Raw genomic sequence first — 8,538 nt, 5'->3', positions numbered from 1 at the left:
TCGTAAGCAGAACGGGCGTCCGGTCTGGTCTCTGCTATGTCCTGCAGTGTCTTGGCTTAAGGCATTTCCCATGTCCTGGGAAGCCCCGAGGGCAAGAAAGGGAAAGGCTGTGCCCATGTACACGTGCAAATGGGGGCACCGTACCCGCAGCCCCAGCCTGCGCCTTGCAGCGTTCCCCCCAGCATCCGCTTTGCTGGGTCAGGGTGGGGATGTCGATGCATTCCCGGCCTGGCTGGGTCTGTCCTCTCCAAGCAAACCCCAGGAATCTCGGCTGGATCCCGCAGTCTATAAAAAGCCCCTTGGCCGCTCCCTGCTGCAGGCACCATGTGGGAATGCTTTAGGAAGGAGGAGAAGTGAGTCCCCTGCCCTGTAATTACACTGGTTCCTGGTCAGGCCTCATCACCACTCACCCAACCCCTAATCTTTGCAGCAGGGCGTCCCCTTCATCCCCTCATCCCAGTGACAGCCCCATGGGCTCGATTTGGGTTTGTGTGGGGCTGGAGATAAAGCCCCAGTGGCCTCTGGCTGCTTTAGGCTGGGTGGCATGAAGCGTCACGGGGATTATGGCTTGTCCTGGCTGTGTCAAGCGCGATCAGAGCATGAAACCCCCATGCTTAGCGTCCCTTTCACCCCCCCCCCGCACGACAGAGGCACCCAGAGGCTTGTGAAGTGTGAGATGTTTAATCAGCAGCGCTGCCCGAGGCGGGGGTGCTGTGTGCGTGCACACAGGGTAAAGGCAGGTGAAACCGAGCTGTGGGGCCGGGCGCCGTGGGGCTGGGGACGCTATTGCAGCAGGGACGATGTGGGGCTGAGCTCCCCCCCAGCTCAGTGGCCACGACGCTGGGTCACCTTGGACCAGGGGCAGTCCTGGGGGGCCACCAGCCCCGCGAAGGGGTCTCCACAAGCCCTTCGCCCCCCATCACTTGTCCTCGTCGTCGCTGCCGTTGAGCTGGTAGGTGAAGAAGCCGACGGAGTCCTGGGCGAGCTGGGCGAGGTGGACGACGCCGGTGATGGCCAGCGCGGCCAGCACCAGCGGCAGCAGCACGCTGCACGCCGTGGCCAGCACGTTGTAGCACCGCGCCTTGGAGCTCAGGCGCCGGGCGGCCTCCACGTCCCCGGCCACCCTCCGGTCCCGCGCCTGCAATGCCAGAGATGGGGCAGCAGTGCCCGTGTGCCCTGCCCGTGTTCCCCCCCCCCAGCCGGGCTACGTGGCTTCGCCCTGTCGCAGCCCACGAGCAGTGCCAAGAGCGTGGCTGGATCCATCCCGGCTCCCTGCTCTTTGCCCATGGGATTTTCCCTCCTGCGTATTCCAGAGCCCCCCTGGCTCCAGCCCTTCCTTCCCCCATCTTTCCACCCTGGTCCAGCCGAGCACATGGAGGGGCTGGAGGCACCCCAGCACCTTCTAGAAGCAGCAGTTGGTCCTCCAGCAGTGGCAGGAGGCTGTGATTGTCTAAAGGGGCTCATAGCCTTGTTAACAGGTAGCAGGAAAGGTGTTGGGGGGGCTTTACTTTGTCACCTCAACCAGCCTCCCGAGGGCGCTGGGCTCTGGTCCCGCACCCCAACCCGCCCAGGTGAGCTCCGTGTGTCCTCGGGAAGCCCATCCGTTGGCATCAGCACGGGGAGGGCTCCCCGGTGCCCCCGATCACCTCCGCATGGGTCCTCCCTGCCTCACGCCCGTACCTTGACGGAGAAGGCGAGCGCCACGAAGCCGAGGCAGCAGAAGTTCATGTAGATGGTGTTGAAGATGGACCAGACGAGGTGGTCGCGGGGCAGCGGGGACGGCTCCCGCTTGCGCTCGTCCTCCCGCGGGTACGAGGTGTCCATGGCCACGGCGAGGGGCACCCCGCGGCTCTCCGGCTGCACCAGCCCGGCTGCGGCAGCGGCGCGGGGCCGCCTCTTATATAGCCCCCGGCTGCGGCTCCTCTATATATAAACCTGGGAATTACAGCCCTGGCGGGGCTGTGGTTGTCCCTCGGCTTGGCTGGGACACGGAACACACACGCTGGGATGTGCGAGCCGATGGGGGGCTTACATCCAGCCTTCCCCCTGCAACGAGGACCCAGCGAGAGGCTCGGGGAGGATGGGAGCTCTGGGGTGACTTTGAACCCAAGTGACCGCCAGCTCGAGGGGTCGGAACCCGGTGCCTCCAGCCCAGTCCCCCCCGTGGTCCTGGTTGGGAAAACCCCTCGTTGGCAGCGCCCGAGGCGTTAAACGGGAACTGAAACCCGAGATGTGGAGGAGCCGCTCGCACGGGCTTCCCTGGAAGCGGGAAGCGTTCGGGGCTGTGGCAGGACGGGGTTTGTGCTACCAGGAAAACACGGCACTGATTTATTGTTTCCCCTGCTCCTGAGCTTCCTGGAGGAACCTGGTGTGGGATCCGGGCTGGAAGCGCTCTGCACGGCAGCGGGGTGCAGGCAGGGAGCCGGCAGCTCCTCAGCTGCCCCAGAGGTGCACAAGGACCCTCTTCTCTTTCCCCGCGGTGAATGAGGTGACAGACGAGGGGCTTTGGCTGCTCAAGCTTTATTTGTGGCAGCAGTGACCTGTACATGTGTCACCAGCAGCGCTCTGGGGCTTGTCCCCCCTGTGTGTCCCAGCCGTCCCCTTGAGAGGCGGTGGAGCGGACACCGGGAGCGCGGGTAGCGAGGGGCACCGCTCCTCTCCCTCTGCCCCCAAGCCGGGGCATTATGGGGGTCACAGCAGCACCCCGTAGGGTGGCAGCAAGCAGGGCCGTGGCCACGCAGTGGTCAGGTGGTGGAGAGCACGATGGAGATGATGATGAAGATGGTGATGCCCAAGAGGGTGAGGACCAGCAGCACGGAGCAGATGATGTTCAGCGCCTTGGCACGGGTGCCGTGCCGCCGGGCACCCTCCATGTCCCCCAGCACCTTGCAGTCTCGGGCCTGGGGGGGCAAATGAGGGGCTCAGCGGTTACAGGGGGTTGGGGGTTGGGGGGGGGGCGAGACATCCAGGGGGTTGGTGGTGGGACCTCTGGGATGCATCACCCCAGGGTAGAGGGTGAAGCCACCGGCACTGCCCGTTCCCATCTCCAGGGTGGAGAGGTTTGGAGGGCTGCAGTGGGGGAGGATCAGATCCGGGGTTCCAGGGCTGGACGGCATCGGTGGGGCTGGGATGGGAGAGTGGAGCTGGGGATTCCAGGGCTGGACGGCATCGGTGGGGCTGGGATGGGAGAGTGGAGCTGGGGATTCCAGGGCTGGGCAGCATCGGTGGGGCTGGGCAGGGAGAGTGGAGCTGGGGGTCCCGGGATGGGACAGTGGTTAGGGCCACATGAGGGGAATGGTGAGGATAGGGCCGGGCGGGGGTGTCCGGTTCAGTGTAGGGGTGTCGCATGTCCGGCTGTATCCGGGTTGGGTCGCGGTTGGGGGGTCCGGTTTGGCTCGGGGTGACCCGGGGCGCCCTTTTCGGTTGGAGGGGGCGGGTCTGGGTCTGGGTTGTCGGATGGGGGTCCCCGGTGTCCCCCCCCTCACCTTGATGGAATGGACGAGCGCAGGGAAGCAGAAGCAGCCGAGGAAGGTCAGCCCGAAGCCCAGGAGCACGTTAAAGAGCGACCAGAGCACGTAGTCCCGGGGAGGCTCAACGGGGCTGCTGGCGGGGGTCGCGCCCGCCCCGGGGGGCTGCAGCGGGATCGACACCTCCACCTGCCGCGGCTTCATGGCGGCACTGCGGGAGGAAGGGAGCGGGATCGGTCCCGCACCGTCCCCAGCGCCGGACCCTCCCGCGACGGGACCGGTCCCGCACCGCCCGCAGCGCCGGGGGACGGGGCTCGGGGGTGACCCGAGCAGGGCTTGCTCACCGGGGTCGGGGGTTCTCCTCCCGCTGGTTTCAGTGCCCGCCAGGAGCTCGCGCTGCAGAACAAGGTCCGGGGTAGAACGGGAAAGAAGGAAGCAGCGGGGAGGAGAAACCCGCCTGAATGAGGCGAGCACCGGGGCGCGGAGCCTCAGAGCGCGTGGGCTTGGAACCAGCAGCATCCTTCCTGCTGGGTGGCCGGGTCCTGGTGCCAGAGGCTGTGCCGAGAACTGGTCCCGACGGCTGCTGAGGAACGTGTGTGTTCCTGCAGGGGGCTGAACGGTTCCATACCCGTTCTCCTGGGTAGCACCGGAGTGGGGATGAGCCCCCCGATCTTCAGGCCTGAACCCACCGGGAACCAAAGGTCCCTTTTAACCTCCCTTTCACGCCTGGAGGGGATGCACAAGGGGGTGGCTGGAGGCGGGCGAGGGCTGGGGTGTGTGTGTGTGTGTGTGTCCTGGGGGTGTTAGTGCTCCAGCCCCAGTGCCTCATGTAGGGCACTGCAGGAAAAGCTGCTCACAGCTCAGTGGGGGTTCCCCATGTTGGGTATTGGGGTGCTGGCCAGGAACAGCCACAGGGACTGAGAGCAGCAGGTTTGTTCCTTTATCCGTCTGTTCTGAGTGTCCATGCGAGTGTCGATACAAGCAGTTGACACGGTGGAGGGAAGGGTTGGCATCCAGAGGGACCTGGATGCACTGCAGAGGTGGGAGCTTCATGGAGTTCAACGAGGCCAAGTGCAAGGTCCTGCTTCCAACAGGGATATGGGACTGGGGCTTCCCTGCTGGGACGTCAGCCCAGAGCATCCCGGGATGCCCCAGGACTTTTCTGCCCGTGTTGGCTGATTGAGGAGCTGGGGAGAGCTCTGGGGTGCACAGCGACCCCAAACCTGTGCCATTCCCATGGGCACCCACCCCGCGGCAGCGATGTGCTGCGAGGGATTTGGGCAGAACAAGCTGGATCCTGCTCCTGTGGGTCCGGGAGGAAGCGGGAAGGGGCAGGAATGTGTGGGATGCAGCACATCCCACCGGAACCTCGCCAGCCCCTTGTGCAAGGGCTGCGGCCGCTGCCAGCGCTGCGGGGCAGGAGCCGGGTCCCGGGGCTCAGCGTGAAGGTTTCCAGGAGGGTTCTGGGCTCATAAACAGCCCCTCGGGCCCTGACGGGCCTGATGGGACGTTCACATCCGCGGGATGCCCCTATGGGCAGGGGCAGCCTCCCCGCGGCGTCCCCCCACGGCAGCAGCGCAGGAGCGGATGATTCACCAGGAGGCGGCTCCCCACAAGCCCCTGTTGTTGCGGTGGGGCCGCTGACACCGCCCCCCGAGCGCGGCTGCTTGGCAGGAGCTCCGTGTTCTGGGAAGTGAAAGACCTCATTCCGCAGGCTCGCGGGGCCTCAGCCCCGAGGCCCTGAGGATGAGGAGCACAAAGGCTTCCAGCGAGCTTTGCGAAGGGGGAGCCGGGCCAGCCGCGTGCTTGAGGCGCTGCCAGATGGGGTTGTGCCAGGGTTTGCCGTGGGGTCCCGTTGGATGCTGGTGAAGCTGGGCAGGGGTCGTGGTGGTGATGGCTGCTTGAAGGGTTGGTGCTTGGCGTGGTCCAGCAGAGCCCCATAGAGCCATTGCTCAGTCCCCCCTGATGGGATGGGGAGAGAAGGGGAAGGGTGAGAATGAGGAAATGCGTGGGCTGGGAATCAAGACAGCTCAATAGGGAAACCAAAAGCAAAGTAAGGAATTCCTTCACCCTTCCCATCACAGGCAGGGCTCAGCCATGCCCAGGACTCACGCACCATGGCCACTTGGGAAGACAACATTGATCCGAATGTCCCCTTTCCTCCTCCTTCCCCTAACGCCATAGTGTGACACCACATGGTCTGGGATGTCCCAGGGTCAGCCGGGATCACCCATCCTGGCTGTGTCCCCCCATCTCTTTGTGCCCCCCCGCCTGCTCGCTGGAGGAGCAGCAGAGCCCTTGGCGCTGTGTAAGAGCTGCTCAGCAATAACCAAACATCCTGCGTTACTCACCCTGTTTCCAGCTGCCCTGGGTTCAGCAGTAGCAGTCATGTTTCTCCTCCTTGGTAGCTGGTGCAGTGCAGTGTTTTGACTTTTGCCTTGGGAACAGAGCTGATAACAAGGATGTTTTGGTTTGGCCAAGGACTTTGTGAGCCTCATGCTCTGCCAGGCAGGAGGGGAAGCCAGGAGGAAGCAGAGGACACCTGACCCAAGCTGACCAAAGAGGTATTCCATACCACAGCACGTCATGGCCAGGAGGTAACTGGGAGTTAGCTGGAAGGGCTGGGAGACTGCAGGGTTGGAGGAGGTATCGGTTAGAGCTTGGTTGGGCTGGGGGGGACGAGTTATCAGTCAGCTGGTGGTGAGGTGTTGTATTCCCTTCCCTTATTTCCTTTATTATCGGTGGTAGCAGCAGTGATTTGTGCCATACCTTAGTTACGAAACTGTTCTTATCTCAACCCGGGGGAGTTGCATTCTTTTCGATTCTCCTCTCCGTCCCTCCGGGAGCAGGGGGAGGGCAAGAAGGGGGGAAGTGAGTGAACGAGTTACCTGACTGGGTTTAAACCTCGACACCAGCACAAACCCAAACCGGTCCCAGCGCAGCCACTGGGAGGGAAATTAAGCCTGTCCCAGCCAAACCCAGCACAATGTGAGCAAGGGTGGGGGGGTCCCTGTTCCACTTTGCCCCGGTGATCTGGGATGGAGCCACATCGCTCACAGCTTCCCCTTCCCTCTGGAAGCACATCCGGACCCCGCTGCCGCATGCGTGGCTGCACAGTCCTGATGCAGCTCCTCTGGCTCAAGCCCTTTGCACAGCCCCACAGCCCAAAGTCACAGAATCAAGGAATCACCCAGGCTGGAAAATTCCTTCAAGCTCATCCAGGCCAGCCCTTACCGAGCCCCATGGCACTGAGGCCTCGTCTCCACGGTGTGTGAACACTTGCAGGGCCGGTGCCTGCAGCCCTGTCCTGGGCAGCCTGTTCCAATGCCTGAGCACCCTCTGGGGCAGGAATTGTTCCTCAGCTCCATCTAAACCTGCCCTGGTGCAGCTTGAGGCCGTTTCCTCTTGTCCCATCCCTTGTTCCTTGGGAGCAGAGCCCAGCCCCTCCTGGCTCCATCCTCCTGGTGACACCCCAGCAGAGGTGAGGTGCTACCTGCATCCTTGGGGTGAAGGTGAACCTTACAAGCACTTTATATCCCCTGCAGATGCTTCTTCCCCACAAGTACCCAGGCTCACCGAATGCATCATCCCCATGATGGTCCTTGCCAAGGGCAGATGCTGTTTTTCAGACAGCCAAGCTGGGGTGGGGAGATCCCAACCGCCTCCCCCCGCCAAAATGAACCCGAGCCAGGGGCAAAAGTGAAAGAAACCTTTATTTGAACCAGGTTTTTGGAAGGAAGCATTTCTCCTCTGGGGCACTTGGGGCCATAAATCAGGGCGAAGCAGCAAGCAGGAAAACAAGCTCTGCCCCTTTGCTATAGGCAGTTTTTGGGAGCTCAGCTCCCAAAGTGCATCCATGCGCTTCCAGGGAGGCAAAGAAAGGCTCCACAGGGGCTGTGAGCAGTGAGGGAAGGAGGACAGGATCCCAGCAGGCTCCAGGGTGCTCCAGGGAGGTGTCACTGCGCTTGTGGGGGCTAAGTGGGGCCATAGAAGGGCTGATGCTCCTGCTCGTTCATGAAGCTCTTCATGGCAGCGATGGCGCCATTGGTGGCGAGGATGACGATGAAGATGGCGAGGGCGACGAGGGCGATGCTGAGGACCAGGGCAGTGATGTTGAGCTGCTTGGCAGTGGAGCCATAGCTCAGCGCTCCGCTGTAGTCACCGAGCACTTTGCGGTCCCTGGACTGGGGGAGCCGGAGGAGGCAGTCAGTGGGGATGGGGGGGACAGTGGGGATGGGGGGACAGTCAGTGGGGATGGGGGGGACAGTGGGGATGGGGGGGCAGTCAGTGGGGATGGGGGGGACAGTGGGGATGGGGGGGACAGTGGGGATGGGGGGGACAGTGGGGATGGGGGGAACAGTCAGTGGGGATGGGGGGGACAATCAGTGGGGATGGGGTGAAAGGGACAATGTGAGGTTGGGGGGAGCCTACGGAGGGGGACACTCGGGGGGCTCAAGGCTGCAAGTGGATGGGAAAGGTGCTGACCCCTTCTTCAGAGCCTCCAGCCAGGGCCAGTGGGCCATGGGGGGGCTTTGGGTGCTCTCGTGTTTGGGGCTCTGTGAGGCTCATAGTGCTACCTGGGACTGGGGGCTCTGTGGGTCCGTGAGGGCTCTGTGGGATCTATGGGACACCCCAATGTTGGGGCTCTATGGGGTCTCCCTGACTTCGGGGGACTCTATGGGGTCTCCCTGCGGTCGGAGACTCAGCGGGGTCTCCGGGGCCGCCCCTATCCCACCGGACTGGTGATGCCCGGGCTCCCCACGCCCTCCCCCGATGGGAACCCCCTCCCCGATGCCCCCCCACCTTCACGGAGTAGACGAGCGCCATGAAGCCGAGGCAGCAGACGTTGGCGTACAGCGTGCTGCAGATGGACCAGACGAGGTGGTCCCGGGGCGGGGGCTCCCGGGGGCCCTCCACCGGTATCACGGCGCTCTGAGGCAGCCCCTGCATGTCCAGCGCCTCCGGCAGCGGCTCGTAGGGGGCCCGCGCCCGCTCCATCCCGCGTGCGGTTCCAGGGAAGGTTCCGGGGGAGGCTCCGGGGCTCCTCGGTTTCGTTTCCCCGAGACCAAGT

At 63.7% G+C, this 8,538-nt stretch overlaps 3 protein-coding genes across 3 annotated transcripts; all 3 read right to left on the bottom strand.

Moving 5' to 3' along the window:
* Positions 1-662: 662 nt before the first annotated feature.
* Positions 663-2,139, bottom strand: LOC134166063 (interferon-induced transmembrane protein 5-like). Its single transcript, XM_062623360.1, has 2 exons — positions 1,681-2,139; positions 663-1,138 (listed from the first exon to the last, which is right to left on the bottom strand). Exons 1-2 carry the CDS (start codon positions 1,822-1,824, stop codon positions 920-922), a joined length of 363 nt encoding a protein of 120 aa, XP_062479344.1. The 5' UTR covers positions 1,825-2,139; the 3' UTR covers positions 663-919.
* A 365-nt stretch (positions 2,140-2,504) lies between these two features.
* Positions 2,505-3,876, bottom strand: LOC134166064 (interferon-induced transmembrane protein 5-like). The gene is made up of 2 exons (XM_062623361.1): positions 3,486-3,876; positions 2,505-2,900 (listed from the first exon to the last, which is right to left on the bottom strand). The coding sequence occupies exons 1-2, from the start codon at positions 3,669-3,671 to the stop codon at positions 2,745-2,747; spliced, it is 342 nt and encodes a 113-aa protein (XP_062479345.1). The 5' UTR covers positions 3,672-3,876; the 3' UTR covers positions 2,505-2,744.
* A 3,286-nt stretch (positions 3,877-7,162) lies between these two features.
* Positions 7,163-8,538, bottom strand: LOC134166056 (dispanin subfamily A member 2b-like). The gene is made up of 2 exons (XM_062623347.1): positions 8,271-8,538; positions 7,163-7,651 (listed from the first exon to the last, which is right to left on the bottom strand). The coding sequence occupies exons 1-2, from the start codon at positions 8,463-8,465 to the stop codon at positions 7,442-7,444; spliced, it is 405 nt and encodes a 134-aa protein (XP_062479331.1). The 5' UTR covers positions 8,466-8,538; the 3' UTR covers positions 7,163-7,441.

This window comes from Pezoporus occidentalis, unplaced genomic scaffold, assembly GCF_034315485.1.
Source record: "Pezoporus occidentalis ecotype Australia unplaced genomic scaffold, CSIRO_AGI_Poc_V1 ctg250, whole genome shotgun sequence".
NCBI classification, from domain to species: domain Eukaryota; kingdom Metazoa; phylum Chordata; class Aves; order Psittaciformes; family Psittacidae; genus Pezoporus; species Pezoporus occidentalis.
This window is presented reverse-complemented; position numbering and strand designations above follow the sequence as displayed.

Coding starts and splice junctions, on each gene's coding strand:
- LOC134166063 (XM_062623360.1), bottom strand. CDS start 1,824: ATGGACACCTCGTACCCGCGGGAGGACGAGCGCAAGCGGGAGCCGTCC. Junction 1,139..1,680: donor CGCTCGCCTTCTCCGTCAAG/GTACGGGCGTGA, acceptor CTGGCATTGCAG/GCGCGGGACCGGAGGGTGGC.
- LOC134166056 (XM_062623347.1), bottom strand. CDS start 8,465: ATGGAGCGGGCGCGGGCCCCCTACGAGCCGCTGCCGGAGGCGCTGGAC. Junction 7,652..8,270: donor CGCTCGTCTACTCCGTGAAG/GTGGGGGGGCAT, acceptor CGGCTCCCCCAG/TCCAGGGACCGCAAAGTGCT.
- LOC134166064 (XM_062623361.1), bottom strand. CDS start 3,671: ATGAAGCCGCGGCAGGTGGAGGTGTCGATCCCGCTGCAGCCCCCCGGG. Junction 2,901..3,485: donor CGCTCGTCCATTCCATCAAG/GTGAGGGGGGGG, acceptor TTGCCCCCCCAG/GCCCGAGACTGCAAGGTGCT.